General features: G+C 41.3%; 1 protein-coding gene across 1 annotated transcript in view; it reads right to left on the bottom strand.

Annotated features, from left to right (window-relative positions):
* map3k12 (mitogen-activated protein kinase kinase kinase 12) overlaps nt 1-18974 on the bottom strand; it is a 38933-nt gene that overhangs the window by 12767 nt on the left and 7192 nt on the right. Inside the window, exons 2-11 of the mRNA XM_079821774.1 lie at nt 16134-16647; nt 15166-15349; nt 11393-11584; nt 11159-11317; nt 9770-9928; nt 9512-9620; nt 9307-9416; nt 4792-4908; nt 4518-4637; nt 70-727 (exon numbers count right to left, since the gene is read on the bottom strand). Coding sequence (XP_079677900.1) covers nt 70-727; nt 4518-4637; nt 4792-4908; nt 9307-9416; nt 9512-9620; nt 9770-9928; nt 11159-11317; nt 11393-11584; nt 15166-15349; nt 16134-16551 — 2226 coding nt within the window. The 5' untranslated portion in view covers nt 16552-16647. The remainder of the gene's footprint in view (nt 1-69; nt 728-4517; nt 4638-4791; nt 4909-9306; nt 9417-9511; nt 9621-9769; nt 9929-11158; nt 11318-11392; nt 11585-15165; nt 15350-16133; nt 16648-18974) is intronic.

The following is an 18974-nucleotide window of genomic DNA, read 5'->3' as shown; positions in this document are numbered from 1 at the left end:
GCTTTGAAACAATCTACATTGTTAAAAGAGCTATATAAATAAAGTTGACTTGATTAGAAGGAATGGTACCTGTTTGCGTGTGATAGCAGCTCGATACAGTATGGCTGATGGGGTCAGGTGACTTCCGCTGGATCCTCTGGGCAGTCGCACCGCCCCAGTGCCCTCCTCTCTCTCCTCTGCATGGGTTCTGCCCACCGCTCCGCTCCGCCCGCAGCAGGGGGAATCAGGGCTGCTGGAGAAGGGCAGTGAAGCGGCATCCTCACTGGCCGTGTCACTTCTGGGCGGAGTCTCGTCCAGGCCGGCCCCTGCTCCAGCCCCGCCGCTGGTCTCTCCGCCCAGGGCTTCAGTCGGGGCGGCTCCACTGACTCCATCTTCAACATGGCGGGTGGAGCACAGCAGGTCCGGGCTGGACGAGGACAGCTTCAGCGGGGGCGGCTCCAGCTGGCCCTCCCTCATGGTGCCCACAGAAGCGGTTTCAACCAGGGGCGCGGCGGGCGTTGTCGTGCTGGACAGCGTGGGCTTTCTCTCTTGGCTAGCGGGGGCAGAAGGGTGCTTAGGCCCTGACAGGTCTCCGCTGCTTCCCCTGCCGCCCCTCCGATGACGGGTCTTCACCCGGCGGGCCCGACTAGGTGAGGTAGGTCCTCGGTTAGCACATGGCGGGACGGTCACCTGCATCACACCGGCGTCCATCTTGGGGAGAATGATCTCTGACCTCAGGAGGTCAGGTCTGGATAAGGCAGTTCAAGAGGAAGTCATTAGTTGCACAACATTCTTTTTGGTGGCACCTTAGTTTACATATTACAGTGTCCAAGGCCAATTACAGATTAATATTACAGTACGTCACTTAGGGCTGCAGATTTGGTGAAAATATCTAATTGCGATTATTCTGGTTAAAATTACGATTTAAAATGCGAGTATTATTATTTATTAATTTTTACAAATTAAAAGTGTGTATATAACATTTTGTGTTTATATATTAATGTGACTAATAATAATAATTATGATTATTATTATTGCTAAATAAAAATAAGAAATATTACTATTACAATAACATTCATTATTAAAAAATTGAAAAAGAGCATTTAAGAATAAATATAACAGTATAATAATAATATTTATATTTTACAGAAAACTAAAAATTATGGGTTACCTGTTAGTATGCAGACAGCCTATGACTAAAAATTAGGGCTGTAACGATTTGACCAAAAATAAAAACCTTGATTAATTGAACATTTGACCTTGATTACGATTAATGAACGATTATTTTTCTTTTTTTACCCTCATAAGGTTTTTGATTAAGTTCACTGATAAGGTTTGTACTGTAAATATTTTCTACTATTAAAGGTGGAATTTATTTTTCTAATGAAAAAGTGCATTTCTTTGTGATTTTAAAATACTTGAAGGAAACGGTTCACTTTCAGCAGTTATTGTCTATGGAGCAGATTTCTGCTTGTTGTACATCAGATACATTAACACAAACCTACATTACATTTATCTGAATGCATTAATGAGAGTGATTGTGTGTGAATTACTCATTCTGTCTCTTCATTATGAAGCTGTGGTTTGTACTTACTTCAAAGGTATTAAAATACATGCCTATAACGGTTGAGTTTCTGAGCTCCTTTAGTGACTTTACTTTAGTCACAGCTTCTGTCTGAGTGTTCGTTTGTCAAAATATATCAGGCATTAGTTTAACATAATACACATCTGATGGTCGAAACTCGCTTTAATGTTCAAACTGGCAGGTCTTAAACCACATACAAATGACAAAGCTCTGTGTGGACGCAGGTGAATCTGCCTTCAGGGCGCGCGTGTGTTATCAGAGACGCGACATGGCTCGGCTCTGTGTCACAGAAAAAAGCTGAGCCCTGAACTGAGAAGTTTTCCGTATTGTTGTTTTTGAATAGTTCACAATCGCTTTAAATGTTGAAACTGGCAAGCCTTTAAACGCATTTACTTGACAAACTTTATGAGCACGAAAGTGAAAGCGGCTTCGGGGCTTGCACGCGCCGTCTCTGTGTGTGTGTGTGTGTGCGTGTGTGTGTCAGCGCGTAGGCTATAAGAACAGCAATTAACTGACCTGTATAAACTGTGTAAAACATGCAGTTCCTATAGTGATTCTGGGCATCTATAAGCACAGATAACTGCTCCTGCATCTCTGTGTGCTGCAAACTGCACTAGCTGTGACTGACGGGCGGAGTCACGTGACTAAAACCCAAATAACCCACATGGGAAAAATACGTCGGTTAGAGGTTCTGAATGTCGGTTTCGGTTATTTTTCGATTAATCGTACAGCCCTACTAAAAATCATTAGAAAGGTCTAAGAATTTATTGTAAAAAACAATTATTATTATTATACAAATCTGTGCTTTTTATCGGTGATATTAATTTCTTAAAGTCTATGTCTTTAATATGAAATATGAGCCTCTTATGCATCCACTGTGGGGAAGAAAAACATATGGATTGTCAAATAAATTTATTTAGAGAAAAGTTTTATTTTTCTTATTTTCTACCCAAAAGTGTCATTCATACTGGAGGCCAGAGGGCGCCCTCGAGCAGACACGGCACATTTGCGCCAGAGAAGTAATCGTTTGTTTTCAGGAAATCCCTAATGTGAAGCTAAGCTAGCGCTGTAGCTGAATAAAGAGAAGATAGAAACGCTTTGACTGATTAAACATGAAGATAATAAACACACGACTGCGACAAGATATGGTGTATTTGAGTTCTTCAAGCCTTCTCGGGTATTTTCATAATAATAAAGTATGCAGTGCTGATTGACATTCTGTGATTAGAAGCCACATCCGCTCGACTGATGATATGAAGAGAGTTAAAACATGTTATTAAACGTTGTATTTGGTTGGACAACAGGTTTATGAACGCTTCGCATTACTAGTTTGTGAAGATGTTTGACACATGTTGCTCAAACTCGCAGTGCTTTCAGACGGAGCAGCGTTTACTGATCTCAGATCAGCTCTTCACTGACACGCTGGGCATTTATTTATTTCATTAATATCGCAGCCTTTGCGCTTTCATAATCGCACATAAGCCAAATTGCGATTGCGGTTCGATTTTGATTAATCATGCAGCCCTAACGTCACTTCTGAGACATCGCAACACCCGACAAACGCAGACTCAGCTTGTTCAATCGCCTGATGCTCTGAGATGCCACTCATTTATGATGGAGGGAAAAGAGCCAGATTACAGTTTTATTACTGATATTTTGCCCCAATTTCCCAGGAAGTGGTCTCTTGAGCACTTGGAATGGAAACACTGCTTTATTCGCAGATTTTTTATGCAACATTCCAATTGTGGATGGATATATAGCTACTGTTATTTGTTCTTGGCGAGCTACACCTGCTAGATACCCCTGCTCCTGCCAACTCAGACCCAGACTTGCTGCTGTGAGCGTGAGACATGACGCTGCTGCAGAAACAGACCTACAACAGCCATCTCCATAACTGATCCAGACAGGTGGAGCTGGGGGAGGTGGAGGGGTTCTCCGAATCAGACTGTTTAAATGCTGAGCGCTCAAGGACATTGGCTGCTGATACAGCACAGGTCAATCTGAGAACTGGGCATATTCTCAAATCCTTACTTTTAGATTGAATTCCCATTCGTGTTTATTCCACACTAAGCAGCAAATATCATGCAATTTGCATTTCCAGTGTATAATTCCCATTGGGATATCAACAAACAGCAGTTCTGTAATAAAACTCCCTGGGGTTCATTCTCTGGAAAGACACGGCTGTGAGGATCCCTATGGAATTGAATCATTGGTTTGACTATTGTTTGTTTCTGGCAGACGTGTGAAGTGTTTGCAAGTTGACAAAGGAACACTTTAATATCAAGGAAAGTCTCAGTTTTAACTCTTCAATCAAAGGAAGTCTCATAGAGGACAAAGCCTTTGTACCTTACATAACTTTGTGTGTAAGACAGACGGTAACTGACCTTGATACACACTGTATTGCCAAAAGTTTTGGGACGCCTGCCTTTACATGCACATGAGCTGTAATGCCATCCCATTCTCAATCCGTAGGGTTTAATATGGAGTTCAGCTCTAACAGCTTCAGCTCTTCTGGGAAGGCTTTCCTCAAGGTTTAGGAGTGTGTTTATGGGGATTCTTCATTTGTGATGTTGGACGAGAAGGCCTGGCTCTCAGTCTCCGCTCTAATTCATCCCAAAGCTGTTCTATCGGGTTGAGGTCAGGACTCAAGTTCCTCAACACCAAACTCGCTCATCCATGTCTTTATGGAGACGCTTTGAGCACTGGAGCAGTCATGCTGGGACAGGAAGGGGCCGTCCCCAAACTGGGCCCACAAAGATGGGAGCATGAAATTGTCCAAAATGTCTTGGTGAAGCATTAAGGGTGTGTAGAAGCGTCTGCAGGCCTAGTGCTTGGTTTATACACCTGTGGCCATGACGGGATTGAACACCTGAAGGGGCGTCCCAATACTTGTGGCAATATAGTGTGTGTCCATGTTATATATTGTAGATGTGATGAATGTGGCTCTTCTCACCTCTTGCCGTGAGGCGGCAGTTTCTGAGGGACGCTTCTCTTCTTGATGAGTTTGTCCACTGTGGTCGAGGGGTGATGTTTGAACAGACCGGGATATTTCTTATCCAGACACTGTTCCCTCCTTAAGGAATAGCACATTAGCATTAGCACTATATCTGATATCTGAATGCACTTCTGTTATGAGAAAGTAACATGACATGATCCCTCGGTGTGGAAAAGCTCTTGTATTATGAGTATTTTCTCTGGTGAAAGCTCTCGTGTGTTGTAATGATCACCTGAGCAGCTCTTTCTCCTTGAGCTCCAGCTGCAGCATGACGGCGTTGAGCTCCATGTACAGATTGTTGGCTCGCTCCAGCTTCCTCTCGTAGTGTTCTCGGATGTCCAGCGCGTGCCTGTGGACATGAGTCTGCTCAGAAACATCTCGCTCTACAGGACTAACTCTGAACACTCAGCCTACTCTATAACCTCACTCTGATCCCACAGGCCAAGCATATCCTGAACCGTTTGTTTATTATCATTTAGTTTTCATTAATTCGTTTTGTTTTGATAAAACATTTTTCGTAAACTATATACATACTTTATCACTAGAAAAAAATGAAATAACCAGTAAAATATTAGAGTATTATGCAATCATTTAAAGGGTTAGTTCGCCCAAAAATGAAATGAAAATGTCCCATTATTAACTCGCCCTCAACTCATCCTCGATGACATTCTTCTTTCAGACGAACACAATCTGAGTTATATTATCAATTATCCTGGCTCTTCCAAGCTTTATAATGGCAGTGAATGGAGGACGAGATTGTGAAGCCCAAAGAAGTGCATCTATCCATCATAAAAGTGCATCTGTCCATCATAAAAGTGCATCTGTCCATCATAAAAGTGCATCTGTCCAACATAAAAGTGCATCTGTCCATCATAAAAGTGCATCTATCCATCATAAAAGTGCATCTATCCATCATAAAAGTGCATCTGTCCATCATAAAAGTGCATCTGTCCATCATAAAAGTGCATCTGTCCATCATAAAAGTGCATCCATCATAAAAGTGCATCTGTCCATCATAAAAGTGCATCTGTCCATCATAAAAGTGCATCTATCCATCATAAAAGTGCATCTGTCCATCATAAAAGTGCATCTGTCCATCATAAAAGTGCATCTGTCCATCATAAAGTGCATCTGTCCATCATAAAGTGCATCTGTCCATCATAAAGTGCATCTGTCCATCATAAAAGTGCATCTGTCCATCATAAAAGTGCATCTGTCCATCATAAAGTGCATCTGTCCATCATAAAGTGCATCTGTCCATCATAAAGTGCATCTGTCCATCATAAAGTGCATCTGTCCATCATAAAGTGCATCTGTCCATCATAAAAGTGCATCTGTCCATCATAAAAGTGCATCTATCCATCATAAAAGTGCATCTGTCCATCATAAAGTGCATCTGTCCATCATAAAAGTGCATCTGTCCATCATAAAAGTGCATCTGTCCATCATAAAAGTGCATCTGTCCATCATAAAAGTGCATCTGTCCATCATAAAAGTGCATCTATCCATCATAAAAGTGCATCTATCCATCATAAAAGTGCATCTGTCCATCATAAAAGTGCATCTGTCCATCATAAAAGTGCATCTGTCCATCATAAAAGTGCATCTGTCCATCATAAAAGTGCATTCATCCATCATAAAAGTGCATCTGTCCATCATAAAGTGCATCTGTCCATCATAAAAGTGCATCTGTCCATCATAAAAGTGCATCCGTCCATCATAAAAGTGCATCTGTCCATCATAAAAGTGCATCTATCCATCATAAAAGTGCATCCATCCATCATAAAAGTGCATCTATCCATCATAAAAGTGCATCTGTCCATCATAAAGTGCATCTGTCCATCATAAAAGTGCATCTATCCATCATAAAAGTGCATCTGTCCATCATAAAAGTGCATCTGTCCATCATAAAAGTGCATCTGTCCATCATAAAAGTGCATCCATCCATCATAAAAGTGCATCTGTCCATCATAAAAGTGCATCTGTCCATCATAAAAGTGCATCTGTCCATCATAAAAGTGCATCTGTCCATCATAAAAGTGCATCTATCCATCATAAAAGTGCATCTATCCATCATAAAAGTGCATCTGTCCATCATAAAAGTGCATCTGTCCATCATAAAGTGCATCTGTCCATCATAAAAGTGCATCTATCCATCATAAAAGTGCATCTGTCCATCATAAAAGTGCATCTGTCCATCATAAAAGTGCATCCGTCCATCATAAAAGTGCATCTGTCCATCATAAAAGTGCATCCGTCCATCATAAAAGTGCATCTGTCCATCATAAAAGTGCATCTGTCCATCATAAAAGTGCATCTGTCCATCATAAAAGTGCATCTGTCCATCATAAAAGTGCATCTATCCATCATAAAAGTGCATCCATCCATCATAAAAGTGCATCTATCCATCATAAAAGTGCATCTGTCCATCATAAAGTGCATCTGTCCATCATAAAAGTGCATCTATCCATCATAAAAGTGCATCTGTCCATCATAAAAGTGCATCTGTCCATCATAAAAGTGCATCTGTCCATCATAAAAGTGCATCCATCCATCATAAAAGTGCATCTGTCCATCATAAAAGTGCATCTGTCCATCATAAAAGTGCATCTGTCCATCATAAAAGTGCATCTGTCCATCATAAAAGTGCATCTATCCATCATAAAAGTGCATCTATCCATCATAAAAGTGCATCTGTCCATCATAAAAGTGCATCTGTCCATCATAAAGTGCATCTGTCCATCATAAAAGTGCATCTATCCATCATAAAAGTGCATCTGTCCATCATAAAAGTGCATCTGTCCATCATAAAAGTGCATCCGTCCATCATAAAAGTGCATCTGTCCATCATAAAAGTGCATCCGTCCATCATAAAAGTGCATCTGTCCATCATAAAAGTGCATCTATCCATCATAAAAGTGCATCCGTCCATCATAAAAGTGCATCCGTCCATCATAAAAGTGCATCTGTCCATCATAAAAGTGCATCTGTCCATCATAAAAGTGCATCCATCCATCATAAAAGTGCATCTGTCCATCATAAAAGTGCATCTATCCATCATAAAAGTGCATCTGTCCATCATAAAAGTGCATCTATCCATCATAAAAGTGCATCTATCCATCATAAAAGTGCATCTATCCATCATAAAATTGCATCTATCCATTATACTATCCACTTTTATGATGGATAGATGCACTTTTATGATGGACAGATGCACTTTTATGATGGACAGATGCACTTTTATGATGGACAGATGCACTTTTATGCAAATTTTGGGCTGCCATTATAAAGCTTGGATAAGTCAGGTAACTGTTTAAAGGGTTAGTTCAGCCAAAAATGTAAATTGTGTGATTAATGACTGAGCCTCATGTGGTTGGACACCCGTCAGACCTCCGTTCATCTTCAGACACAAATGAAGATATTTTAGTGTAAATCTGATGCTCTGAAAGGCCTCCATTGGCTCAACTTTACACTCTCAAGACCCTTAAAAGACACTAAAGACTAAAGTTACAAAGTCCATCTCACTACAGCGGCTCTACAATAACTTTATGAAGACGAGAATAGTTTCTGTGCGCAAAAAAACCCTAAATAACGACTTATATAGTGATGACGATTTCAAAACACAGCATCATGAAGCTTCGAAGCGTTATGAATCAGTGAGTCGATTCAGCGGTTCAGAGCGTTATGAATCAGTGAGTCGATTCAGCAGTTTGAAGCGTTATGAATCAGTGAGTCGATTCAGCAGTTTGAAGTGTTATGAATCAGTGAGTCGATTCAGCAGTTTGAAGTGTTATGAATCAGTGAGTCGATTCAGCAGTTTGAAGTGTTATGAATCAGTGAGTCGATTCAGCAGTTTGAAGTGTTATGAATCAGTGAGTCGATTCAGCAGTTTGAAGCGTTATGAATCAGTGAGTCGATTCAGCAGTTTGAAGTGTTATGAATCAGTGAGTCGATTCAGCAGTTTGAAGTGTTATGAATCAGTGAGTCGATTCAGCAGTTTGAAGTGTTATGAATCAGTGAGCCGAATGATGATTCGGATCGCGTGTCAAACCGCCAAACTGCTGAAATTTGGCGATTCAAACCGCTGAATCGACTCACTGATTCATAACGCTTTGAAGCTTCATGATGCTTTGTTTTGAAATCGTCATCACTATATAAGTCGTTATTTAGGGTTTTTTTGCGCACAGAAACTATTCTCGTCTTCATAAAGTTATTGTAGAGCCGCTGTAGTGAGATGGACTTTGTAACTTTAGTCTTTAGTGTCTTTTAAGGGTCTTGAGAGTGTAAAGTTGAGCCAATGGAGGCCTTTCAGAGCATCAGATTTACACTAAAATATCTTCATTTGTGTCTGAAGATGAACGGAGGTCTGACGGGTGTCCAACCACATGAGGCTCAGTCATTAATGACACAATTTACATTTTTGGGTGAACTAACCCTTTAATATAACTCTGATTGTGTTCGTCTGAAAGAAGAATGTCACACACACCTCGGATGACTTGAGGGTGAGTAAATCATGGGCTAATCTTCATTTTTGGGTGAACTATCCCTTTAAGATGTTTCTTCTCATATAGAGTCTTTATGGTATATAAAGAGTTCTAAATAGGGTTCTTCTGTGATTATTTGTAATGTATTACAAATTTTAATTCTAAAATATTTACACACTGAATCCTCAGTTAATGTGGAATCAGTATAATATGATGCAGAATCCTGCATTAAGGGTGTTTTGTGTCATGTGACGGCTGCTGACCTGAGCTCCTCCCGCCGGCGGTTAATCAGCTCTTCATCCAGACGGTGCAGACACGTGCCCTCCGACTTAATCTTCTCAAAGTGCTGCTTCACCTCCTCACGCCACTCCGCCTGCACACACACACACACACACACACACGGTTATCTGATTATCTCTTGCTTTAGCTACACCCTGGACCAATGACACAGACTCATGTTTGTCTCACCTGTGATTTGAAGTATGTCTCCTGAGGTGTGGACAGCACGTCTGCAGAGGCGATGTCCAAATGCAGCAGAATCTGCCGGAACGACGGCCTGTTCCTGGGTTTGCAGTTCCTACACACACACACACACACACGCTTTAGTGTTAGAGGAGTCACTTACGATCATGGGAATCATGTAATGCTCAGTGTGATTCTCTCCTGTCTCCTTTCTCTCCTTGAGGCATGAATGCCCAGTTCTTGTCCTCTTCAGAGGAGTCTCACCAGCACTGGCGGAGCAGGATCTTGAAGCCGTCGGGGCAGCTGTCTGGAAGAGGAAGCTGCAGGCTGTTGTTCCCCACGCCCCAGATGATGGCGGAGGAGTCCACGTCTTTATACGGGATCTCGCCGGTCAGCATCTCCCACAGCACCACACCGAACGACCTGAACCAGGGGTCATTTTGATTTAGTTTTAGTCATAGTCACTCAGCTTTCCTGTAGCTCAAACAGTAGAGCGTGGCGCTAACAATGCCAAGGTCATGGGTTCGATTCCCAGGGAAAGCAAGAACTGACAAAATGTGTAACTTGAATGCAATTTAAGTCGCTTTGGATAAAAGCGTCTGCCAAATGTATAATGTCATAGTCTTTTGACTAAAATGCCATTTAGTTTTAGTCATATTTTAGTCGCCTGAATTGTTTTTAGTTTAGTCTAGTTTTAGTCGACTAAAATCTAATGAGTTTAGTTAAATTGTAATACATTAAGCATTTGAGCATTACATAACTGACTGTCACTTGAACTGACATTTTGACATAATTTTGTTTCTGACATTAAAAATACACGAAAGAGCTCAATTCACTTTTTTAAAAACATCTCTATAGTTTTTATAACTTTGTATTTCTGTTTGATCCTCTCACACACATGTGAGTGTGTTAAAGTGATGTTGTAATGTTGGCTGGGCGCTACTAGTAGCAGTGCTTCGCCTGTGCTTCCCCATAATATAGTCCCAAGTCAATATCTGCCTAGGAAACCGCCTAGTCTTAATCTGCATCGCTATTTGTACTCGTTGTAAATACGCAGGCCACAAGAAGTAATTAGGTGCTTTTTTTTTTTTTTGATCACTTTTACTCGGGACATGCTACCTGGCAACATAGGATTCCATTCATTATGCTAAGCTAAGCTAGCGGCGACCATGCCAAACTAAAACAATGCATGCACTGAGACAAAAATGCATTTGCCCACATATCTAAATGTAGGAAAGATGTTGAATAAAAACGGTGGAGTGTTCCTTTAAAACACTGTTTATTTCAGTCGTATCTTTGTTCAGTGGTATTTATTTGTGCGATTGCTATTGCCTCTGTGTTTACTTGTCTTTAATAATGCTTGAAATGTATATCAGTTATGCTGGTTGCTTTTGCTCTGGTATTTGTAAACCCTAGGCTAAAGTAACCTGTGCTCTTCAGCCTGTGGATTTCTGTTCATACTAGTGTTCAATGAAATGTTTTGCAATAAGACTTAGAATAAATGTCTATCAATAAGAATCAGAATTACGATTTAAATAATACCCAGCCCTAGTTTAGAACGGCCTGAGGGCGAGTACATTTTTGTGTGAGCTAACCCTACTTTTACTGAACCACATCAAATCCTCCCAGACCCAAAGACTATGATCTGCGTACCAGATGTCCACTTTCTCAGACACGGGTTCGTTGCGGATCACCTCGGGCGCCATCCAGGCCACAGTGCCAGCGAAGGACATCTTGGTGCTCTTGTCCCTGAGCTCCTTAGACGTGCCGAAGTCCGAGATCTTCACCAGGTCGTCGTGTGTGATCAGCATACTGGCGGGACAGAAGACGTGTTATCAGCCGAGTGGCAGGGTACAGACTCAGCTACAGGCTAATCGAGCGGCATACTTGGGTGACTTGAGATCTCTGTGGATGATCTTGTGCAGGTGGAGGTAGTTCATGCCGCCGGCGATGCCCATGGCCCAGTCCACCAGCAGGGACGGCGTGATCTTCCTGCCGGCCCTCAGGACCTCGTACAGCTGGCCCTGAGCGCAGTACTCCATGAGGATGCAGTAACACGGAGCCTGCGTACACACACCCCTGAAACACACACACACACACACACCGTCCATACACTTTCAACACGTCTGCAGAAACGGACCATTTCAATTGACACTCGCGAAGATCATCTCTTCCTCTTTACTACTAGTTACAGCAGCAAATAAACATGATGAACATCAGAAGGAACGTTGTCTCAAATGCGGAAAGACATCAATACACTGCAAAAATGCTTTTCTTACCTAGTATTTTTGTCTTATTTTCAGTCCAAATATCTAAAAAATCTTACATTAAAGCTACACTGTGTGATATTTTCCCCCATCTAGTGGTGAACTGGTATATGACCATCCAGTGAATATTAGTTTCTGTTCCTCTCAATTCCGATTTGGTTTTAACTCCTACGGTGGCTGATTTAGTCCAAGATTAACATGGCTTCCAGTTCGCCCTCGTCCACATTGGACACGGAGCCATCGAGTGTTAAAACGCCAAAGGCCAAGCTTGAATTTACGGGAATGTCCCTCTTTGGCTAATGTACTTTCAAGATGGAGGAGCAACATGGCGACCCGCATTCAAACCCTCACCCGTATGTGTTTACAATGGCATATTATAAACTTACCAGAATAATTTATTACTTGAAAGAAGTAAATATACATTAATGAGCACATATTTTTGAAAGAACTAAGTGTTTTTAGCTAAGAATAAACTAAAAAAGTTACACAGTGTAGTTTTTGTCTTGTTTTGGGGGAAAATAACTCCAAATTAAGGGAGTTTTTGCTTAAAATAAGCAAAATAATCTGCCAATGGGGTAAACACAATAATCTTGTTTTCCGTTTGAATTAAGATTATTTTGCTTACCCCATTGGCAGATTATTTTGCTTATTTTAAATTTGGAGTTATTTCCCCCCAAAACAAGACAATCATTTTTATTTGGCTTGTAAATGCTTCTTGTTTTGAGAATTTTTTGATGTTTGGACTAGAAACAAGACAAAAATACTAAGTAAGAAAAGCATTTCGACATTAATCTACTAACTCCCCTGACTGGTTTGTTTGTCGGACAAAATGGCGGATAGCAAAGGGGGCACATAATATTGGCGTCATGATTGGTTAGATCGCCTGTCAATCAAACTCCCGGCAAAGGGTTAATTGCAAAATTAATGTTTGGCATTAAAAAAAACTACTGTCAAGATTTACTAAAGACACGCAGTGAAAAATTTACGCTGAACGTATAGAAAGTTATTTTCTTATCTTACTGCTTATGCGTTTGTTGGAGTTTCCCTCTCCGGCCGCTAAATTTACTGTAGGAAGTCTTTACTTAAATTTAAGTGATTTACTAAGGTTCGCGCTAGTCGATTTACTGGTATTTTCCCCATTAGAAAAGCATGTCTTGACGATGGAGGAGGAGGAACAGCAGAGAACAGAGAGAATCTCCTCCACTCATCTTCATTTAATATGTCATGCCAGGGGAAGACGTTAATCCGGAGATATTCTTCATTTGCAGCGCCTGTGTTGTTACACACACACACTCACCTGTTTATCATCAGTTCTGTTTGTTTGTGACCCAATGCTAATTTGTGCGGCTCGCTGTAGATTGTGTTGGTCATAATGTAAATGATCCGCCGTGTCTGTGTTCTGTAATCTGCTCATTGTCATTAAATCACCGGCTGAACTTCCCACTCCCATCAGCGCTTTTATGAGATAGTGGTCTCGTGCTCATTTGCCCTGTCTAGTAAATCTGGACCCAGGTCTTTAGATAAACAGGTTCTATAATCCAACCCCTTGTTTTTGTTTCATTAGGGGCCAAGCACCAGAGGATCATAAGCACCTGTTGTATCCAGTGATGTTCTTAGTATTCCTTCTTCTTCTTCTTCTGCTCGTGAGTCTATGAACCGCTTGTAGGAAAGGTATGAAATTTGGCACACAGATAGAGGACAGTCTGAACATTAACCTCAGCCATTTTGAAATCTCTCAATTCCTCTAGCGCCACCAACTGTGCACTCGCGTTTATGCTAATAACTTTTGAACCGTAAGGGCCAGAATCTCCTTCTTTGGATTCCTTGGATCAACATAATTAATTTCCTTCATGAAAATGTTTCCACCATTTCTACTTTGTCCAATTTTCATCATAATTGGCTAAGATTATCTTCAGACCATGCTGGCAAAAATGTTATTAGAAGCTTTTTGATAAACCCAATGGTTCTGGAATAACTCGTATTTGATGAAGAGCATGTGAGGCTATATGTCCGCGAAACTTTAGCATATCGAGATGAGTTTTGGTACACGTCATCACAAGCATGACCTGAGGCTACACGCAGCGCTTCAGCACAGCGCCACCTACTGGTCAGGAGATATGAAAAATGCTATTTTTGCTCATAACTATTTTTGGTCATAATCATAAAATGGTCTCTTTTTGATTCAATGCAGTCGAATGATACCCATTTCTCCCTGGTAGGCCATTTTGTGCTTCAGCCATTTTGAATTTTGTCGTAATATGCTGTATCTTATGAACGCATTAGTGTATCGTTACGAAACTCGGTATGTATCAAGAAACATGTGTGTATGTGTAAGGAACAGTGCCGCCTTGTTGTCAAAATATATAATTAAATTACAATACATAAAAATAATTTATTGATTTAGATTATTTTAATGAAACTAGTCTTAATAGATTGACAGTGAACAATGAACGATTACCAATTATCGAAATTGCTGTCCGCCATTTTTATTTTTTTTGAAAACCTAACCTAACTCCTCGTAAACCATCTGATTTTAACCAAAATCAGCTCAGATCACCTTCAGAACATGCCGGCCAAAAGTTACCAAACGCTTTTTGATTGACCAAACCACTTTGATTCGAATAACACATTAACGAAATTGGTGGCAAGCTGATTCTGAGGCTGTAACTCTGTAATGCTTTGGTGTATTGATACCAAACTTTGCTTGTGTCATTGTCTCCTCACACTGACCACACCACATCAATTTGGTCACAGCGCCTCCTATTGGTCAAAAGTGATCAGCAATTAAATCATATTGTTCTGAACTGAATCCATGAACTTTCTTGATTGAGTTGACCAATGAAATCAACTACGCCGTAACGTTTGCACTTAAAAAATCCTATCATGCTCTTGTTCAAAGTCTTGATGCAGTTTCTGGCTCTACTAGAGCAGGTTTTCCTGCTTGAGTGTTGAATAATCCTCATATTCTCCATTGTTGCGGCTCCTCTCTTCCCAGTCTGTCAGTAATGCTCTGTTTAGTTCCTATCTCTATGAAGCCCCTCCTTCTGAAAAGCACAATGTGCTCTGATTGGTCAGCTGGAACAGTGGGTTGTGATTGGTGTTTGGGAAATGTCCCGCCCCTTACCACAACCACCAGTTTCAACACACTACTAACTAACTCAACCAGGCCCCGCCCCTTTATTCTGTGTATTAATTATTATAATGAGGAATATTGTTCCTGGAAGAAAACTCAAGACTCCAATGGAGGCGTTTCAGGGAGTTCAGAAACCGTCACACTGATATAGAGAATAATTTTTCATGCAACATCACACACTAAAGACAGAAGAAGATGTGAAAAAGCTCTGAAGGCACGTATAGAGGGTGATGGTGCTGTGCATGTTTGTGTTCACTCACTTGAAGGTGATGATGTTGGGGTGTTTGAGCTTGCGCAGATGTTTGATCTCAGTCTCCTTGATGTCCCTCACTTTCTTCACAGCCACGTCCTCACCATGAAACTTGCCCAGGAAAACTGCCCCCTGTGCCCCACTGCCCACCCACTGCAGCTCGGAGATCTCCTCGAACGGCACCTCCCAGGAATCTGGAAGAGACATTTCATTATCCCGTCCGATACGACTCTAAAGGTGATGATTCACGGGGGATCTTATTGAGCAATGTTGCCGAGAGATGTGGCATTGACAGTGGGCAACTAATTTCTATCTAGATACTTTAGATGAGCCATGGGCCCTGTGTCCAACCTGGTTGACCGTTGACGGCAACATTGCTCAAAAGTTGCCCCGTGTATCACTACGTTAAAGGACAACTCCGCTGAAAAATGAACCTAGGGGTGATTAACACATGGTTACCGAGTAGATCGTTCTCTGGGATGCGTTTTCATGAAAATCGGATGTAAAGAGTTATATCTCTAAAAACAGATTATCTTATAACGCTAGTATAAGTCGACAAGTCAAGCCACGAACGCTGCGATAATTCCTATTGACCAGCTCACTTAGCACAGCGTTCGTGGCTCGACTTGTCGAGACTGTTTTCCAAGATGGCTCCTGTCTGTATACGCGTAATGTTCTGTCTTTATAAAGTATCTTCTTATTAAACTGTTTGTACACTTACAAAGTTCTCAGTGCTTCGGTTTGCATGTGCCTTGTTAGTGGTATTAACTAGCGATTTAATTTTACTTACTCTATGCCCCATAGACTAGCGTTATAAGCTAATCTGTTTTTAGAGATAAAACTCTTTACATTCGATTTTCATGAAAACGCATCCCAGAGAACGATCTACTCGGTAACCATGTGTTAATTACCCCTAGGTTCATTTTTCAGCGGAGTTGTCCTTTAACTCGTGCTGCTGTCTCAGGTTGTGGTACTCACCCTCCTGGCTCTGCTTGTGCTCTGTCGAGTAGGCTTTCCCGATCATCGTCCACACTGGCTTCAGGCATCCGAACAGGCCTTCCAGAAAGCCCCCTCCGCCCGCCTGCAGCCGGAAGCTGTCGGACTGGTTGCGCACCGCTCCGCCCTCGGCTCCGCCCTCCTGCAGCTTGAGGACGCTGTTGGAGAAGTTGGTGGGCTCGTCGCTCAGGGTGGGGCTGTTGCTGTGTGTGCCGCTGCCGCCCCCCACGGGGTCGATGGAGAGCACGTTCCGCAGGACGCACTGGGTCGGGGTGAGCTCGGTGTCCGGGGTGCTGGCCGCCACCTCAGAGTCTGGCCGGCAGAAGGGGGGGTCAGAGAGCGGGGTGCTGAACCCTGAGAGGGACGGGGAAGGGGCATGTTGCTCATGGACACAAGCCATGGGGGCAGAAGGGGCGAGGGTGACCCACAAGTTACCCACCCTTCAGAAAAGTGGCCCTCACCACTCACTCCGGAGCACGGCTGCTCGTCAACACACCTGGAGAGAGGAGTCACAAAACAAGCCATAAGATCCGAGATACCAACAACACGAGGACGCTAGGGATGGGCAGATCGATCCTAGAGTATCGATACTTCCGATACTGGCATTGTATCGAAAGTATCGATTCTCACATTGAAATATCGATTCTACCTGGGATTTATTTTAAACAAGTGATTTTAGAGTATGTTTATAATAGTAGTAGGCCGTATAGTATATAAATTTACTTAAATATGAACGGCAATGGGAACTATTTCTTCTTCCGCTGTGTCTGTGCTTATCATGTATTCATGTCAGCGGCACAGCGGTAAGCGGCACAATCTCTAAGCACACTCAGCGCAGAATCGAGTGCATTGCCGCGGTCATGACTTAACTTATTGCACTCCAGTTAACAACGGTGAAGTTTCATGTGACATTTGTCAACAAATTGTGGCAAAACCACAAACATGACAAAGCATCTAAAAGTTAAACACCCTAAAGAGCACAAAGTAGTACTGAGCCGAGTAGAGGATTTAACACAGACACGACCCTCATGATCTTCTGGCTCGAGGCAGAATCCTTTCAGAGGCAGGCACCAAGTGATGATTACAGTATTTCATAAAGAATAAACTGATTATAATAACTTACTGGACATTTTAATTTAAACAGTAGGATTTAAAAAATTTTCATTAGCCTATATCTTTTTATATTAGGCTACTTGGTATCTTATGGTGGATATTCATAATTTGTATTTATTTACCTATTTACTAAATTTGTTTATTAAATAAATTATAGTTTAACCTGGGAAAGATTTACTAACATAAATTAGTTATGCCTGTAACAGCCTTATGTATTATATTTTCGATTATTTCAGTGCAAATCACAAACATTCTTTTTCTTTTTTCAAAAGCAAGAGAGTTGATCAGAAACCGGTTCAAGAGGAAAATTTTCATCATGCTTGTTCCATCACAAAAACCTTTTTGGGGAAAAAATATAGAAACATTATTTGACAATCATTGAAAATGGTTTGTGTGACGTTATATTTTTGTTATATAAATTGGTAAATGTTGATTTGATTAATAATGTTCAGTCCTTTTAAATAAATGTAACAAAAAAAGGAGTAATGTCTATTGCTGTTTATTTAAAGCTACACTGTGTGATATTTTCCTCCATCTAGTGGTGAACTGGTGTATGACCATCCAGTGAATTTTAGTTTCTCTTCCTCTCAATTCCGATTTCGTTTCAACTCCTACGGTGGCCGATTTAGTCCAAGATTAACATGGCTTCCAGTTCGATCTCGTTCACATTCGACAAGGTGCCTGTGGGATTTTCTGTGCGCAGTGGGATGGATGGAACTAAACTGGCCTAATTATTCGGCTAGAAAGAACTGCAGCTAATCCAGAGTGAACTTTGATGATAGTAATGTTTATTCAGTCAACCAATTGCAAGGCATAAAGGTTTGCGTGGATATGTACATAAATGTGGTTTCTGTGAGAGAACAAATAAGGATGGTAAATATACATACACAGTTAAGAACTGTATAACTATACTTATAAGTTACATTTGTATAATATAACTGTAAACCAGAGCTTATTGTACCATATATAGGCGCTAAATGCAGCTGCATTAAAAGAGCGGAGCTGCCGCTGCTAGCAAGCGGTGTTGGGTTATCAAAGTGTGTGCGCTGCTTTAACGTTAGCACTGCAGTGCGCTCTGTATAACAATTGTTAATATGCCGATCAGACCTGATACATATTTCCATCAACATACATTACAAGCAAATATTTTCTAAAAACGAATAAACATTGTTGATAACAAAATAACTGAATGATTATTCAAATAGGTGAGCATTACGCATTACGTATGTTGACACAAAAATACTCCTGAGGTGACATCAACTGAATTACGCGATGACACACTCTGAAACACATCTACAATGACAATAACTATTATTACTCACGGAGTTATTAACGCACAGATATACCACACAAGGAAAAACAGACTTTTAAGGAATAAACAAGCCAGGAAAACTCAGTATAACTCTGTTGGACACTGCTGAGATGAAAACTCTCTGCACATGCACCAGACAAGTCTGAACAAGTTGACGCGCACATGCGCGAGGCAGAGAATTTTGTACAGTGCCATCGAGTGTTAAAACCGGTTAAAACGCGAAAGGCGAAGCTTGAATTTACGGGTATGTCCCTCTTTGGCTAATGTACTTTCAAGATGGAGGGGCAACATGGCGACCACCGTTAGATCCCATTACCTTATGTATTTTCAATGGCATATTATAAACTTACGAGAATACTTTATTAATTGAAAGAAGTAAATATACATTAATGAGCACA

Source organism: Gobio gobio, assembly GCF_949357685.1.
Source record: "Gobio gobio genome assembly, chromosome: 7".
Taxonomy (NCBI): Eukaryota; Metazoa; Chordata; class Actinopteri; order Cypriniformes; family Gobionidae; genus Gobio; species Gobio gobio.
Note: the sequence above shows the minus strand (reverse complement) of the source record. Positions and strands in the feature narration are given on the sequence as shown.